The sequence below is a fragment of the Cydia fagiglandana genome, chromosome 27 (assembly GCF_963556715.1).
Source record: "Cydia fagiglandana chromosome 27, ilCydFagi1.1, whole genome shotgun sequence".
Classification (NCBI taxonomy): Eukaryota; Metazoa; Arthropoda; class Insecta; order Lepidoptera; family Tortricidae; genus Cydia; species Cydia fagiglandana.
The window spans coordinates 188,439-207,022 of NC_085958.1; the positions used below are offsets into that span (position 1 = coordinate 188,439).

General features: G+C 45.4%; 1 protein-coding gene across 1 annotated transcript; it reads left to right on the forward strand.

The window, feature by feature from the left end:
- The first annotated feature begins 208 nt into the window (after window positions 1-208).
- LOC134678040 (codanin-1) lies at window positions 209-17,927 on the forward strand. The gene is made up of 16 exons (XM_063536480.1): window positions 209-384; window positions 462-550; window positions 621-2,042; window positions 3,629-3,785; window positions 5,320-5,411; window positions 5,679-5,779; window positions 6,624-6,814; window positions 7,310-7,462; window positions 8,689-9,003; window positions 9,343-9,522; window positions 9,982-10,189; window positions 10,515-10,669; window positions 12,700-12,850; window positions 13,499-13,640; window positions 14,026-14,569; window positions 16,624-17,927. The coding sequence occupies exons 1-16, from the start codon at window positions 298-300 to the stop codon at window positions 16,756-16,758; spliced, it is 4,122 nt and encodes a 1,373-aa protein (XP_063392550.1). The 5' UTR covers window positions 209-297; the 3' UTR covers window positions 16,759-17,927.
- The last annotated feature ends 657 nt before the right edge of the window (window positions 17,928-18,584 follow it).

Below are 18,584 nucleotides of genomic sequence, written 5' to 3' on the forward strand. Positions count from 1 at the left end.
AGGTTGGTCCCTATCTCACACGAGTGTTTGCTATATTAAAAAAAAAATTATTGCTTTATTTAACATGTGTTCAAGTTCAACAGTGGTCTTGTTTAATTTATTTTTATTTTTTTGAACCACTTTAAAATCGATTTGGATTTTATTATTTACAACTCTTCACTCGATGTAAACGTCATCGCATCATTATTTATTTACATGGCAACAAGATGTAATGATGGCGAACTATATTACCGCGCAGCTTTTTCTCGAGTAATCATCAAATCGATCGCCAAAAAAATACTTTAAGAATAAGTAAAAATGCCCGACGCAATCATAGATAGCATACTCACCGGAAAATTGGGTTCTCAGCTGGTGGTTCGGTGGTTAAACAATGAATCACTTGAGGTACTAACCTACCGGGTTCCAAAACCTTTATTTTTCGGTGGAATTCACTGTTTTTAAATGATTTCGTATTGTTTTAGGATGTGCCTGAGGACTGTGTGTTACTGTGCAACAGTAGAAGCGAATTCGTGGCTTGTTTTCTTTCTTATTTACGGATTCAAACTGACAGGTGAGTTGTAAACATTGATCGAAACTTTAACGTTCGAATGATCAGTTTTGACCCAGATTTTTGCTTTCAGCATATTGCAGACGAATAACAGTGCCTTGCAAATACGTCAGCGGACGCCAGATAAGGTGCTCAGTACAAGACGAAAGCATCGCAGGTCGATAAGCGACCCTACGAGTGATGATAGGACAGATTCACTGAGTGTCAAACCAGATCGGCGAAGCCATGAATCTCCAAGTAAAGATCGTAAACGAGGCAAGAAAGTCAAGACTAAACTGTTTCATGAAGATCGCAAGGAAGCATCAGTGTCTTCAGATGAATCCAGGTTGAGTTTAGGCATGGAACGAATGGTTGTGTCGAGTACACCTATGAAGAACGGTTTAAGGCTGTCCGAGTCTCCTGTGACCACTGCCAGCCCGGTAACCCCGCAGCGGTTCACTTATGACCGTTGTGATACTCCACGTTTAACCCATAGGAAGGATAAGTCTGTAAGCTTAGGAGATTTTATTACGTCCGCTCAAAAAACTAAGAAACGTAAAAGCAGAAATGCATCTGAAGAGAACGAGAGTAAAGTAGACTTAGATATCAGTAACACTGAAGTGTTTCCTGAGATTTCTAGAAAAGCCAGTTCGCTACGATCTGAGAAACGGAGGATAAAACCTACAAATCTAGATGGTTCTATGTCTCAAAAAAGCTTTTCATTGAACAGTTTTAATTCCGAGTGCTTTCAGCAGCCTTCTCCGCTAGCGTTGGAAGAAAACAATGTATTTAAAAATCAGAAGTTACAACCGAAGGAATTAGCAAATTCATTTGAAGCGGAACGCAATATACTGAAGCTGGAGAGACAAAAGTTGATGGAGAAATTTAATTTAAACGCATCAACTACGACTGTCCCTGTCACACCACAAATAAAAATAATAAAAAAAGACTGTATCGAACAAACACTGAATTACGTCAACGCTGAATCATCCAAGGTTGTTTTTAAGGAGAAAATCGACTTATTGATCGAATTATATGATGTTCTATTAAAAAATAACTTAATCTTAAGTATTAATTCGGAAATCTATTTCATGATATCAATTTTACTGTCAAAACAAGTTGAGGAAGATTATTTGGAGATTGAAACAAAATTAACCGAGAAAAATCTAACCAATTATTTGCTGCAATCTATACATAATTGCACGTATTTCGCAATAAAATCCCTCTGGAACTTACGGTCAATACTTGAAGTGATTCTTGACAAGAATTCATTGAAAATACTTGGTGAAAACAAGAAGGTTCGGAGTTATTCCGCAGACTTGGCCAAGTTTCTACTGAACTGTTACGGGTTGAAGTGTGAAGCGGAGAGTCAGGAGAAGCCACGTGCCGTAGACAAGAGAACATCAAATGGGATTGTGTGTTTTAATTTAGAGACGGATAATGCAGAGAACTTTCCTTCTTTACTCAGCTTTCAGAATTTTAAGAAGCAAAGGGATATGTTCTATGAGATATTGAGGTAAGTTTTATTTTGTATCCTTTATTCAAACTTCTATTTATTTATTAATAAAAAATAAAATAAGCCTTTATTGCTGTGTAACATAATAATAATATAAGCATTAAGTTGCACTATGTTTCTTTTATACTACACTATATATTATATATCTAATTCCTTAACTAAGTGAATCGGCAACCGGTTTTCGCTTCTTCCTTTTTACAGCTTGTCTTTCGACATAGGCCTCCTCTAAACCTTTCCATTTTATCCTGTCCTTTGCAGCTCGTCTCCATGTAGGGCCAGCTATCTTTCTTATGTCGTCTTCCCAACGTTTAAATTGTCCTCCTTCTTTTCTTGTCCCGTCCCTCGGGTACCATTCCGTTATTATTTTTGTCCACTTTTCTGTTCTTTCCCTTAACATATGCCCTGTCCATCTCCATTTTAATCGTTTGTAAACATATTGGATGTTTTTGAATTTAGTTTTATTCTTTATAATTTGTAGACTAATCTTATCTCTGCGTTTTACTCCTAGAACACTTCTCTCCATTCCGTTTTGACACACTTTTATTTTGTTTAGTTGTTGTTCGGTCAGTGCCCATGTTTGACATCCATACGATAAGCATGGGAGGATACACGTATCAAATACCTTCCTTTTCTCTTTGATGGGCATGTCTTTGTCCTTCATAATTTCGCTCAAAGACCAGAATCGTTTCCAGCTATTTGTAATCCTTCTGTTTAAGGCTTGGCCACATACAGAGCGCGACGCAGCGCCGCGTCCGCGCCGCGTCCGCGCCGCGTCCACGCCGCGCGACCGCGGCACATGCTAACAGGTTACCGACGTCAAACAGACTGCGTCCCGCCGGTATCACGCTCCGCTTCTGTCGCGCCCCGCGCCGCGCGGCCCCTTGCGTCCGCGCGGCGCGTGCGCAGCGCTGCGCCGAGCGAACGCGGCGGCCCGCCGCGTCGCGCAAGGTCACATCAGTAGGATCGGACGTTAGGCAGCGAGCGGTGCGCCGCGTTCCCGCGCGGCCGCGCCGCGTTCACGCGCGCGATGAGGGCGTGTTGAGAGCGTGAGGCCGGCGCGATCGGCGCGCGCCCTGTTTGACCAGGCTTCGCGTCGGCATCACGCGGCGCGGACGCGGCGCTGCGTCGCGCTCTGTGTGTGGCCAAGCCTTTATTTCTTTTTGCATTGTATCTTCTGGGGCTATTAGTTGACCTAGATATATGTATTCATTCACATACTGTATTTGTCCATTATTTACTTTAATATCTACTCTAGTTTGTCATCACCTTTGTTTTGGAGGTGTTCATTGAGAGAAATCTTCTATTTATTTATTATTTATTTATTACTCAAATAAGTGACGCAGCATTATTGTAAAAACTAAGGCACTGTGAAACTTAAAAATAAGAATACAAGAAAACAACAAAAAAACTACAAATAAAAACCAAAGACAAATTAAACATTAGATTTGGGCGACGACGTAACAGCGTGGCTCCGTCTATGAAGTTATGACGTATAAATAACACTTGCACCGCGTGGGCTATCAAAATCGCTGCAGACTTTTCTTGGTCTAACTCTAGCTGTCATTCTAATAAATATGATATTCCAGATGGTACACAGAGAGCTCGGCGACCGGCGTCCCGCGCTCCACACTCCGCGCGCGCGTCAAGACGTTGGTCGGAGCCGGCCATTCTCCGGCCAACCACCACCATCTGGCCGCGCTGCTGGTCGCACACATGCTGGCGGAGTGTCTCCACACTGAACAGGTGACACTACTCATGTAACCCCTGACGCTAGTGTCCGCCGGACACGCCCAGGCCAACCACCACCATCTGGCCGCGCTGCTGGTCGCACACATGCTGGCGGAGTGTCTGCACACTGAACAGGTGACACTACTCATGTAACCCCTGACACTAGTGTCCGCCGGACACGCCCCGGCCAACCACCACCATCTGGCCGCGCTGCTGGTCGCACACATGCTGGCGGAGTCTCTCCACACCGGACAGGTGACACTACTTATGTAACCCCTGACGCTAGTGTCCGCCGGACACGCCCCGGCCAACCACCACCATCTGGCCGCGCTGCTGGTCGCACACATGCTGGCGGAGTGTCTCCACACTGAACAGGTGACACTACTCATGTAACCCCTGACGCTGGTGTCCGCCGGACACGCCCCGGCCAACCACCACCATCTGGCCGCGCTGCTGGTCGCACACATGCTGGCGGAGTGTCTCCACACTGAACAGGTGACACTACTCATGTAACCCCTGACGCTGGTGTCCGCCGGACACGCCCCGGCCAACCACCACCATCTGGCCGCGCTGCTGGTCGCACACATGCTGGCGGAGTGTCTGCACACTGAACAGGTGACACTACTCATGTAACCCCTGACGCTGGTGTCCGCCGGACACGCCCCGGCCAACCACCACCATCTGGCCGCGCTGCTGGTCGCACACATGCTGGCGGAGTGTCTCCACACTGAACAGGTGACACTACTCATGTAACACCTGACGCTAGTGTCCGCCGGACACGCCCCGGCCAACCACCACCATCTGGCCGCGCTGCTGGTCGCACACATGCTGGCGGAGTGTCTCCACACTGAACAGGTGACACTACTCATGTAACCCCTGACGCTAGTGTCCGCCGGACACGGCCCGGCCAATCACCACCATCTGGCCGCGCTGCTGGTCGCACACATGCTGGCGGAGTGTCTCCACACTGAACAGGTGACACTACTCATGTAACCCCTGACGCTAGTGTCCGCCGGACACGCCCCGGCCAATCACCACCATCTGGCCGCGCTGCTGGTCGCACACATGCTGGCGGAGTGTCTCCACACTGAACAGGTGACACTACTCATGTAACCCCTGACGCTAGTGTCCGCCGGACACGCCCCGGCCAGCCACCACCATCTGGCCGCGCTGCTGGTCGCACACATGCTGGCGGAGTGTCTGCACACTGAACAGGTGACACTACTGTTTTTAGGGTTCCGTACCCAAAGGGACCCTAGTGTGCGTGCGTGCGTGCGTGCGTGCGTCCGTGCGTGCGTGTGTGTGTGCGTGCGTGCGTGCGTGCGTTCGTGCGTTCGTGCGTGCGTGCGCGCGTGCGTGTGTGTATGATTGAACTACGATATGATTGTCAGGATGCTTTCAGGTTCTTTTTGCTCATTGTCGAGTAGCCATTTCCTCAGCAAAGTGCGTCTTGAACACGCTTTTCTTTGATTTCGCACCTTTTTAGGACAGCATGTACAAATAGGGATGTGCATCAATCAATTAAAATTTATATAATGTGTGTTATCAGGAGTCAAAGCTGAGCAAGCTGCAGCGCCGGCTGACCTGCCCCGCCGGCGACTCCCGGCTACCACACTTCACGGAGAAGGAGACCTTCTACAAGTCAGTATAATAGGGAGTATTACTGCAATGTTCTGCCGCCAGAGTGCAGCACTGATGTGTTTAGTAAACCATGGAGTATCATATACAAACTATAAATTGTTTAAATGAATTAATAATAATAATGAACAGTTTTTTGACAAGTTTTCACTGTGACATTGATGCACCAAGGCGTTTTGGTTTGCTTACCGCAAAACGCGAAAATCGAAATTTCTTTTCGCCCGGTTTTTTTTCGTCCTGTTTATTTATTTGTAAATGAATATATTTCAGGGACGTTCTCGTGAACGCGGGCAGCGAGTCGTTTCGCGCTCACGTCAGAGACGCGCTCGCCTCCGAGCTGATCGCTCTGGACAGTACGCCCTTACAGAATGGTAATGATTTCTAGTTTTGTACTTCCATTGTCCATTGTTTGTACTTCCATGGTCGACCTAGGTATCGATGGGCGGATGTGGTGGACGCTGATCTGCGCGAGCTCCGGGTTGAGAACTGGCGAGAAACGGCACAGGACCGGGATCAGTGGCGAGCAGTCGTGTTGGAGGCCAAGACACACTTTGGGTCGCTGCGCCAGAGGAGTAAGTAAGTAAGTAAGTACTTCCATTTAGGCTACGTCAGGCGTGGCTCACTCCGCGACTTCGTCGCTTTGAAACAGGTAGCTAAAAGTACATCCGTTCCACACCAATTTTGGTGGCTAACCATAAGCCGCGCGTGACGCTGTCGCCACCTAGCGGCCATATCTGTCCTGATCGTAACAGACGCGTTTTGTTAGAGAGTGAATCTTCTGTAGCTAGTACTATCATTTATTCTGTGGCTGCGTATCCACCAGAGCTGTGCGAGGACGCGTAACGAGGGATTTGTTCGTTAAGAACCAATATAATCACTCCAATTATTCATTCATTTTATTTTATGCATTCAACGTACCATACATTATATGTGACGTCCCACGGGTAAAGGTACCTTATGGCGGTTGGCGCTTACGCTATTATTAACGCCGCTCCAATATTATTGCGGCGCTATGCGATGTAAGCGCCGGTCGCCATAAGGTACCTTTTTCTGTGGAACGTCACATATACAGTAGGTACATGATACCCCTTGGGATGTGATGGGGTGATGTCTCCTAGCAGGGAAGAAAAGTGCCACTTTGATCCCTCTTAGCGGGGAAGAAAAAGCCCTTTTTCGAATAGGTGATGTGAAAATTAATTTTTCATTATATTTCAGCCAACAGCAGCGACATAAGCCGCGAGTTCCTCCATCTCCAGCGCAAGCTAGGCCTCCTGGCCAAGTTCCTGGGCTTCCTGGCCTCGCTGCCATACATCACGCTGCCGGCGGACTGCAAGTCTGTCAGCCAGGCTGCGCCGGGCGAGCCGAGGGAACGGGTGCTGCAGGCCAGCTTGAAGGCTAGGAGCTATGTGAGTTGGGCGTTTCATTGTTATATATATCTCACAGACACACACACACACACACACACACATAACGCTGCCGGCGGACTGCAAGTCTGTCAGCCAGGCCGCGCCGGGAGAGACGAAGGAACGGGTGCTGCAGGCCAGCTTGAAGGCTCGGAGCTATGCGAGTTGGGCGTTTCATTGTTATATATATCTCACACACACACACACGAAAAGAGACGAACATACACAACACACACACGACACACACACGCACACAACATTCACAAACTTGTTTGCCACGAATAAACTATTTCTAGATATTTCTTCAAACACATACACCCAAGCAACACACGCACACAACACACGCGCGCACACACACACGCGAACGCATTACGCACACACATATACCCACACGCGCGCACGCATGCACAAACAAATAAAAGCCTGTATCAAAATTAGTCCAGTAGGGTGGTGAGGTGTGCAATAAACAGTAGTCAATTATAGAAATATTATTTTTAGAGCCAACCAGCGCTCGACCTGCAGGGCCTCCTCGAGGCCGCCGTGGCCGCCGGGCGGAGCACCCTCACCGTGCCCTGGCTCGCGCACTACATGTCCACGCTGGACCCCGCGAGCTGCCGCCTGCCGTACTACCGGCGGCTGCTCGCCACCGTGGCGGCGGTGCGGCGGCCCAGCGGCAAGCGGCCGGGGATACTCCTCGACGCGGTCAAGGGTGAGTGGCCCAGGTGACCAGACCAGACACCACCGTCACTACATGTCCACGCTGGACCCCGCGAGCTGCCGGCTGCCGTACTACCGGCGGCTGCTCGCCACCGTGGCGGCGGTGCGGCGGCCCAGCGGCAAGCGGCCGGGGATACTCCTCGACGCGGTCAAGGGTGAGTGGCCCAGGTGACCAGACCAGACACCACCGTCACTACATGTCCACGCTGGACCCCGCGAGCTGCCGGCTGCCGTACTACCGGCGGCTGCTCGCCACCGTGGCGGCGGTGCGGCGGCCCAGCGGCAAGCGGCCGGGGATACTCCTCGACGCGGTCAAGGGTGAGTGGCCCAGGTGACCAGACCAGACACCACCGTCACTACATGTCCACGCTGGACCCCGCGAGCTGCCGGCTGCCGTACTACCGGCGGCTGCTCGCCACCGTGGCGGCGGTGCGGCGGCCCAGCGGCAAGCGGCCGGGGATACTCCTCGACGCGGTCAAGGGTGAGTGGCCCAGGTGACCAGACCAGACACCACCGTCACTACATGTCCACGCTGGACCCCGCGAGCTGCCGGCTGCCGTACTACCGGCGGCTGCTCGCCACCGTGGCGGCGGTGCGGCGGCCCAGCGGCAAGCGGCCGGGGATACTCCTCGACGCGGTCAAGGGTGAGTGGCCCAGGTGACCAGACCAGACACCACCGTCACTACATGTCCACGCTGGACCCCGCGAGCTGCCGGCTGCCGTACTACCGGCGGCTGCTCGCCACCGTGGCGGCGGTGCGGCGGCCCAGCGGCAAGCGGCCGGGGATACTCCTCGACGCGGTCAAGGGTGAGTGGCCCAGGTGACCAGACCAGACACCACCGTCACTACATGTCCACGCTGGACCCCGCGAGCTGCCGGCTGCCGTACTACCGGCGGCTGCTCGCCACCGTGGCGGCGGTGCGGCGGCCCGGCGGCAAGCGGCCGGGGATACTCCTCGACGCGGTCAAGGGTGAGTGGCCCAGGTGACCAGACCAGACACCACCGTCACGAAAACGTGTCGCTGAAGAGTTCCGTTCTGGTGTTCATCAGCAGTTCCAAAATACTGATATATCTATAGAAGTTCCCTCAATTCCTCATGATATGGATTCCATCATCAGAACTATTTTGACAAAAATGGGACCAACTTTGAACAAAAAAAGTTATTTATTTATTTTTTATTTTTTACTTATTTCATACAATTTGTTCCAGGCTGGCTCTTCGACCTGCCGCACCTCCCCCCTGTCGCCTACGACCCATCCCCCGCGGACCCCACCCCCACCCCCGCGGACAGCGTCGACAGCCTCGACCTCATAACGGACTCGATGCTGTTCGAGCTCTGTCCCTACCTCCGCGAGGTCAACGTCCTGCTGGCCACGTGTAAGGTCGACAGAAAGGAGACCTACCGCCACATCACGCCGGTCAGCTTGACTGTGAACAGCGAGGATCGTGTGCGGACCAAGGAAAAGGAACTGCAGGTATTTTACAAGCTTTTAACTTGCTATATTTGTAAGTGCCACTTGCACAATACACTAACCCGGGGTTAACCAGAGCGGTTAAACCCAATTCGGTTTAAATCGTGCAAGCTAAATTAGAACCACTTCCCATTATTCGATTGAACTGAAACTTCACATGTAATACTTCATAACATAACCTACTACTATTACCACCCCCCCCCCCCCTCACCCCCCCTCACCCCTCGTCGAACGTTTGACTGTGCTAATACCTACCATCGAGATGATCTGATGATGGACACAGATGATGATGATGTGGCCATATGAACTCTTTGATAAAACGCAACCTGATTTTACTTCTAGATGCGTCTAGAAGAAGAACTCATCAAATCCCAACCGTCGTCGACCCGACGAGTCCTCGAACTGACCATAGAGCGTGTCACAGCGGCCTGCGTTCGAGACTTGACAGCTTCTGTCAACGCGGCGAGGGCTACGGCGCGGGACGGGGCCAGGAAGGCTGTGGCGGAGCGGGGAGAAGATCTGGTAAGAGTGGGCAGAAGTGGGCAGAGTGGGCAAGTGTGGGGATGACTTGAAACAGTGAGGGATAGCGTGAGAAAGGTTTTGGTGGAGCGGAAGAAGGAATTGGTAAGAGTGGGCTAACTTGATCAGATTGGGCAAGTGTGGGAGTGCCATAGAAATTATATATGAAGTGTTTGGGATGTAGGGTTGGATTGTGCACATGAGTGGGACTGTTTTTAATCAAAGTGGGCAGAGTGGGATTATACAGAATTGTATTAATGCAGTATTTTATGGTGTCTAACTGTAGATAGAAGGATTGACATAGGCCTCCCCCTTTAGGTTAGGTTATTACATATTTATAAAACCCTGTTTTGCTCAACACATAACAGAAAATTCGAATCGTATACTACATACACCAGACAAAGTTAATATTTGTCCTTCGTTCAAAAAATGAAAATTAATCATTGTCATTTTTGTCCACAGCAAGCTCTCCTCAAAACCCTACAAGCCATCTACACCGCCCACCTCACCCAACTGCGAGAATCAGCTCAAAACATTGACACATTATCGCGAGTCAGCGGCGCCCTAACGTCTTTACTACCACATGCGCCTAAAGCTTTACATTACGCGGCCGCTAGGGCAAGCAAGGCGGCCGTGCTGCGCTGGGCGAGGGACCATTGGACTAGCACGGGTGAGTGGGCAGATTTAAAATGGTCTAGGGAAAAAAGTGGGCAATTAGAGATGATGTGGAGCACTAGTTGTTACTGTATTGAAGAAGTGGGCAAAAGTGGGCAAATTTAAAAGAGGCTGGGCAAAAAAGTGGGCATCTAAAGGTAATGCAAGTCATTATATGGTGTTATATCAACGAAGTGGGCAAAAGTGGGCAGATCTATTTCAGTAAAACAAAAAGTGGGCATAATATATAAACGTAACTTCGTCAACGTTAAATGAATGAATTTTTTTATTTCAGGCAACTAGTGGTATAAAAATAGTAAATGTATGTATATCTTCCTCAGCCGTCTTGTGCAAAGACATAGAAGCGGAGATGCACAACCTCATCACCCTCGGCGACGCAGTCAAGCCGGAGCAGAAATCGGAACCCAAGCCGAGCGAGGCACTCGAGAATTTCACCACGGCCGTCAGTGTGGCGTCCGCTATTATTCATCTTAAGGTACAAACAACACTTCCAGCCGTATTCGGACAATGGGATACGGACTTCGAGCAACACCGGCTTCCGACACGTCGGAAGGGAGGGGCCCAAGCGATATCTCACCGTACAAATCATTCTGCCATTTTTCGCGGGGGGAAGGTGCACACAGTCGCACTTCTCACACACTTACATACAAAATCCAATCAGAGGCCCTACCGCGAACCACGTTCGACGTGTTGCCTCTCTATGGCACTTGTAAATTCATACGTAAGTGTGACAGGGAGGCAACACGTCAAACGTGGTTCGCGGTAGGCCCTCTGTAATGACGACACAAATACATAGAAAATGACACACGTCAAAGACAAATCTTGCAAACCTCGTTCTCTTTTTGTGTACGGACGAGTGACTAGTGTCACAACACGCACACTAACACATTTTCGTTGAAGTATGTCATTGTATTCTGAGAGATGAGAAGTCGGATTTGTCGCTCGACCGATCCGCAATTTGTACTGAGCGAGCAAAAGCGCTGGTGGCCTAGCGGTAAGAGCGTGCGACTTGCAATCCGGAGGTCGCGGGTTCAAACCCCGGCTCGTACCAATGAGTTTTTCGGAACTTATGTACGAAATATCACTTGATATTTACCAGTCGCTTTTCGGTGAAGGAAAACATCATGAGGAAACCTGCATACATCTGCGAAGAAATTCAAAAGGTGTATGTGAAGTCCCCAATCCGCATTGGGCTAGCGTGGGGACTATAGCCCAAACCCTCTCGCGCTCGAGAGGAGGCCTGTGCTCAGCAGTGGGACATATATAGGCTGATATGATGAGCAAAATCGATAAATCCAACAAATACTTGAGACTAAAATATAATAATTGTATTTCAATGTAATTAAACGTATGATATGTAAAAAAAAAATTACATGTGGAATGTAACACTTTCTTTTTGTAAATTTGATGTCCCCGACCTCTTTTTATAGCAAAAAACCGAGCAAACAGGCATTTTTGTGCAGCAGTGTTCACGCGCGCGTCTGGACTCGGTCTAGTGAAAAATCCAAGTGCAACTAGTTTTATTACCCGCGGTAGATTAGATTGACGCGCTAATCGGCAGAGGGGAAATAGTGCGAATGCCGCCTCCCTTCCGTGTTGCTCGAAGGATACGAAGGGATACGGCAAATACTAGATATTGAAACGATACGGATCGGATATGTCAGTGTCAAACAAGTGTCAAAATTGACGTTTCTTACCACTACTTGACGTTAGACGTCGACCACGAAATAACTCGCGTTTTGGTAAAAGAACCGGGCAAGTGCGAGTCGGACTCGCGCACGAAGGGTTCCATACCACAATGCAAAAAAAAAACAAAAAAAAGCAAAAAAAACGGTCATCCATCCAAGTACTGACCACTCCCGACGTTGCTTAACTTTGGTCAAAAATCACGTTTGTTGTATGGGAGCTCCATTTAAATCTTTATTTTATTCTGTTTTTAGTATTTGTTGTTATAGCGGCAACAGAAATGCATCATCTGTGAATATTTCAACTGTCTAGCTATCACGGTTCGTGAGATACAGCCTGGTGACAGACAGACGGACGGACAGCGAAGTCTTAGTAATAGGGTCCCGTTTTACAATTTGGGTACGGAACCCTAAAAACTGATGTATAGAGTTACCATTCTTTCCTTACTTATATCTTTCTTTCTTTCTTTTTATGTTATTCCGTACTTATCTTTCTCTCTTCTTTTCTTATCTTATCTTTTCTCTACGGTCTGTCATATCCTATTGGCTCCGTAACTAGTGGACGAATACTTAAAATTTAGTATAACTATCGATAGTAGATGTCAATCGAAAGAAAAGTACAGTCGGCGATAAAAACTTACGTCAATTTTCATTCGATTTCTATGCGCCAATTGCACGATCTCATTAACCCGGGGTTCAGCGGTTAAACCGTTAACCCGGTGTCAAATTGTACCGATAACCACGGTAACTCCAGATCTAACCGGTTAACCCCGGGTTAGCGGGATGGTGCAAGCGGACCTAATTGTATATTTTTCCTCAGGAGCAAGTGTGCCTCCTCTTGGACTACGAGGAGCCTGCGGGCTTGAGCGCGGCGCTCGCGACGTGCGCGCGAGCATGCGCGCCGAGCAACGTGCTCGCGCGCGGCGCCCGAGCCATACTGCAGCTCAGTGTGGACGCCTGCGTCGTCTATGGTACGTTTTATCTGCCCCCTTTCTTTGCAAAACGTCATAGTTAGGAAAAAAAACCTTCGTCATTGGTACGAGAACAATTCATATTGAATCAACTTTTTCTTGTCACTAGTTGCCATGGTTACGGTCTCCTGGGTCACTCTTAAAATACTAGTTAATTCGTATTTAAATTTTTTTTTATATTAGAAGACATTTTTACACAAATTCATTCATTTTAGAAAGAAGAACCAAACTTAAGACGTCGGTTCACTCGGTTTAGAAACCACAAGCTTACCACAGACAACGGTACTTTTAGTATGTTATTTAATACATACAGCATTCCCTACAACTATGCCAAAAAATGAGTTTTAGAGTCAATGAATTAGCCAAGAGACAATAGCAGCATAGTTTCTAAGAAGAGCTGCTATACCATGTTCTACGAACGTGCTTAGTAGATGTCTCATTATGGAAAAGTCTTATAACTACCAAAAAATTCAAGTTTGGTTCATTTAAATACGAAATAACTAGTATTTTAAGAGTGACCCAAGAGACTGTAACCATGGCAACTAGTGACAAGTAAGACAACTATGTATCTATGTTATGTGTATCTATGGTTATCAAATGGGTAGTGGTAAATTATCAAGATAATTATACATTCCCGTGTGTCTCCAGTGAGCCGCAAACCGAAGGACGTGAACGAAGCGTTCCTGAACCAGCTGCACTCGATCTGGAACGTGTGCTGCCCCGACAGGAAGAAGAACGAACCACAGGAACTAGACCTGCCTGAGAGACGCGACCTGTCTCCAGAACTAAGGTATTGCTATCATGTCTTCCCCAAGATCTCAGCGACAGGTCACCCATCCTTGCAATCTTCACCAGACCGCTGGTCCATCGAGAACTAGATCTACCTGAGAGACAGGACCTGTCTTCATAAGGTTGTTAAATGGACCGATTTCGATGCGGTTTTTCTTACGTGAAAGCTAGTTTCTTTACGGTGGTTTTCATGTTACACAGGCTATGTATATGTCTGTGTTGTGTAGATAAAACGGTGTATGTAACTGTACATAATTATTCCTTAAAACACTCGTTATTATTTATATATTTCTTTCCACTAATCCAATCTGGGGAATCCCACCACACCTTAACGTACTAAAACTTAGTATAAAATATGAAAATTTAAAGCAAACTTATCTTTACAGGAACTTTGAAGACGACCGCGCCCCGACACCCATCACAAGCGACGAAGAGGACGCACCCATTAAAGCCAATCGCAACGTCAAGAACCTCATAATTGCCCCAAACTCCAACAACATAAGCATCAAAATCCCCAGCCCGACTCTCAGCCCGATCAGTCCCATGAGTCTCAAGAGTCCGCTAAGCCCAAACTTGAAAAGTCCAACTAGCCCGAAATTAAAAAGTCCAAATTCTTTAAAAAGTCCTAAAAGTCCAAACGTCCGGAGTCCAAGAGCTTTAAGTCCGAAGCCAAAAGCAAATTCGAGTGTGAAATCAATAAATAGCTCAATTTTAAGCGTAGTCGATACTGAGAGTACAGAAATGTTGGAATTTTTTGATAGAATATTATGTCCGAGGAACATAGTGCTGTTAAATACGTCCAAGTGTAAGAGCGCTGAGGTTTGGGAAGCGCTGGCGACTGTGCTGGTGTTTTTGCTGAAGTTTGACTATCTCAGCGAAGATTCGCTGACGGAGCAATGCTTGGCTGTTTACAGGCAGGATTGGCCCCAGGTTTGTTTATGTTTATATCTAAATGATTTTAAGGTATATTTGGGTAATTACGAAAAGCTGCTTTTGGAAGGGATTCAGAAATGTTCTACTATTTGAGATATTCAACTTTTTTCCCGCTAAGGCCGTAGAGATTTAATTTTTTATTATTTTCTTTATTGGAGAAACAACAGAAGTAAGTACATAATAGTTAATGGTAAGTTATATAATTCAAAAGATGTGCACCTACCTCCTAAAACGCTCTCACTTAGAACTATACATAATATAGGTAAAGGTATGCTACGGTAAACTTAACTAAGCTAACGCACACTAGCGACAAGATGCAATGAAACCAGCTAAATATACAAAGAAATTATGTTGTCTCAGCTAGAATATCAAGAATTTGTTTTTGGAATCGTGCTCTGTTTGTGTTGAAAATGTCCACGGCCGTGAATAATTTATTGTAAGTATTGCAAAGGCGGCGCAAAGGTGCGCGGATCCCAGCGTTAGATGAACAAGTTGGGACGGCGAACAAGGCATTAGAGCGGGCGGTACTGCGTGAGGGGACCCTAAAGCAAATGTTGTCAAGCAGCTCTGAGCAGTCGTACCTGTCATGGCAGATGTTGTGGAGAACCATCATATCAGAACACATGCGCCTTGAGTCGAGGGAGGGTAATAGCTTATAATGTTTTAATAAATTACAATAGGACATGCGTTTGCCAGTTAAGCGTCTATGTGTAGCCCGCGAAAACTTTTTTTGGACCATTTCAATTGCGTTCGAATACTTGGAGTAAAATGGGTTCCACACAATTGATGCATATTCCAAATGCGGTCTAACAAGAGCTTTGTATAATAGAATGTACGTGGAAGATTTTTTAAACACTTTTGCTGTTCTTAATACAAATCCTAACATTTGATATGCTTTAGAGATAATTCGTTCAATGTGACTGTTAAAATCAAGTTTATTGTCAAATAATATACCTAAGTCACGTACAGACGATACTTTTGTAATGGCCGTATTGCCAATTCTAAATTCAGTGTCAATAGCCCTTTTTTTATTTTTAGTAAAACACATGTGCAAACATTTATCACCCGCTAATTGCAGTTTATTCTTATGACAGTACGAGGTAAAATTGTTGATATCATCTTGAATTAAGTGAATGTCATCACGAGATTTAACTGATTTAAATATCTTTAGGTCGTCTGCAAACATTAGAATACTACAGTTCTTAAAACACTCTTTAATGTCATTTATAAAAATAATGTACAACAAGGGACCCAAAATAGAACCCTGTATTACCCTAGAAGATACCGTTGTGAGGTTAGACCTAAACCCATTCAAGGCAATGACTTGGGTTCTGTTAGAGAGGTACGACATAAACCAACGTAGGAGGTTTCCCCGAATGCCATTGTAAGCCAATTTTTCTAAAAGCAGTAAATGGTCCACCTTGTCAAAAGCCTTTCTGAAATCGGTGAATATCACGTCAACCTGTATTATTTTATCCATAGATTCAAATAGGCAGTTTGTGTAAAGTGTAAGATTAGTGATTGTAGATTTACCTTTCATGAAACCATGCTGCTCTGGTATTATAGCATTAACAAGCCAGGGATACAAAAGGTCATGTATTAAACTCTCAAATACTTTGGGGATGCAAGATTGCACAGATATATAGATAATGTTTAACTTTAAGACAGATAACTTTTAAGAAATATATTTTCTGTATTTTTTACAATTAAAAGCCATTTTTACTTATATTTTGTTTGTCTCCTAGGTTTGTAACAACAAGAATTCTGGATAGTATATTAAGTCCTGATTTTATTTATTGTTGTTTATTAAAAAATAATATAAATAATCAATAAAATGTTTAATGACCAATTTGAACTACTAGCTGACAGCACAACATATTTTTTTAATTATTCTTAAAACTATAATACTGCAGTGACCGTCACCACTATTATACGTAATAATTTCATAGAAGATTGACGTTTAAAATAACACTTGCACTGCGTGTGCTATCAAAATGGTTGCAGACATATATCTTGGTCTAACTAATCAATAATCATATTATTATTTTCAGAGCGTCCTGGAGAGCCTATCAACGTGTATGAAGTCAGTATCGTCTCGTTGGACGCGCTCCAGCGGAAAATTCACTCTATTTCTGGACTTCTTGGCAGAATACTGCGGGGATTTAGAATTGGAACCCATCGAGTGAGCGACACAGCGCTATACGTGTGTATAGTGATGTCCCTCTGGCACACATATTGCGGAGATTTAGAAACCCATCGAGTGAGGTCTTTATTCACGCTGCTCGAGTATGTTACATAATAATTATTTACGATACACGTGCGTATTACCTATTCGCATGTGGCCCTTTAAATGTTCGACGTAACTACGTAATGTGCTTATCATAGCAGGGTGTCGTAATACTCGTAATGGAGCACCAGATGTACTGTAAAATATCTTAAATTATTGTCATCTCTTTTCTAATCATCCTAAACCTAAAACCTAATACAATCTAACATAGGTACCTAAAATCCCTTATGACTCGTAAATTTAGCCTTCCATTTTAAGTATATTTTCATGGTGTGCGAAATAATCTGTGACTCCATCAACTTAATTCAGAATTCTGCCCCGTAACCCAGGGGAAAAGTGACCCACTATTTATAAAAACACTTATTATACCCATAACATTTCCTGAGTTCACTTGAGTATCGTGACTCAGGGGACATCCAATTATGTAATTAAATACATAATATTTAACAAAAGTCAAAAGCCCTACTATATAAAACTGACACTTTACATATACATAAACAAAATTTTACAAAGCTATAGATATTAAACTATAATTGTTAGGCAAAATTATGACAAATAAATATTGAATGTGACACCAAAATTGTATGTCTTATTAATACTAAGTACATAATGCAAACATTATAGAGTCGGACCAAAAAAAGTCTGTAGCGATTTTGATAGCCCACGCAGTACAAGTGTCATTTTAAACGTCAAACTTCTATGAAATTATGACGTATACATAACACTTTCACTGCATGGGCTATCAAATCCGCTGCAGACTTTTCTTGGCCTAACTTTACTCTATTGTGCGCGAAGAAATGAAAATAAACGTGCTATAGTTAGACCGTAAAAAGTCTACAGTGATTTTGATAGCCCACGCAATGCAAGTGTCATTTTAAACGTCAAACTTGTATGAAATTATGACGTATAAATAACACTTACACTGCGTGGGCTATCAAATCCGCTGCAGACTTTTATTGGTGCGACTATACAAACCTCAATTAGCTAATAATAATTTGTCTCTTTTTGTCATTTTATAACTAAATCGGGCCCGTAAAGTTTTATGAATAAGGGGTCATCCATTAATTACGTCACACGTTTAGGGGGTGGGAGGGGGTCAAGAAAATGTGTCATGTTGTGACATGGGGGAGGGGGGAGTCACAAACATTGTGACGTCATTTTAACTTCATCAGCAATCAGCATCACTATTCATCAGTAACTGAAAAAATAAATTTATATTTTTTTATTTACTGTACATTTAAATAATGAGGTTTTGGAAGTAGGTAATTTTCGTTCCTAATTGGTGTTGTGTTCTAAAATTACTAATATTTCTTATACCAAAAATATTTTTTTATTATAAAAATAATACCGAGTTAGTATTGCCGATTTCGTTGAAAACAAAATTACCTAAAATGTGACGTCACACCTGGTGGGGAGGGATTTGCAAAATGTGGGGAGGGGTCAAAAAACCTAGAAATTCGTGTGAAGTAATTAATGGATGATCCCTAAGGGGGTTTATCATTAGGATTCCTTTAGGTTCCTCGCTAATACCTTCGCCCACAATATTAACTGTCCGTCGGTGGACCTTATTACAAGAGGCATAAGGTCCACCGATGGACAGTTAAGAGTGTTGCTGTTTTTACCTTGTATTGAGTGTTGTTGTTTCTACAAAATAAACCGGAAATAGATTCTTATTGAATATTATTAAATACTGATTTTTTTTATAAAGGGGCTGTGTTTTGTACA

Bases quoted from the DNA above. Each gene is read 5' to 3' on its own strand.
- LOC134678040 (XM_063536480.1), top strand. From the start codon at position 298: ATGCCCGACGCAATCATAGATAGCATACTCACCGGAAAATTGGGTTCT. The intron at 5,412-5,678 runs GTCAGTATAATA...AATATATTTCAG, and splicing joins GAGAAGGAGACCTTCTACAA to GGACGTTCTCGTGAACGCGG. The intron at 9,004-9,342 runs GTATTTTACAAG...TTTTACTTCTAG, and splicing joins CCAAGGAAAAGGAACTGCAG to ATGCGTCTAGAAGAAGAACT.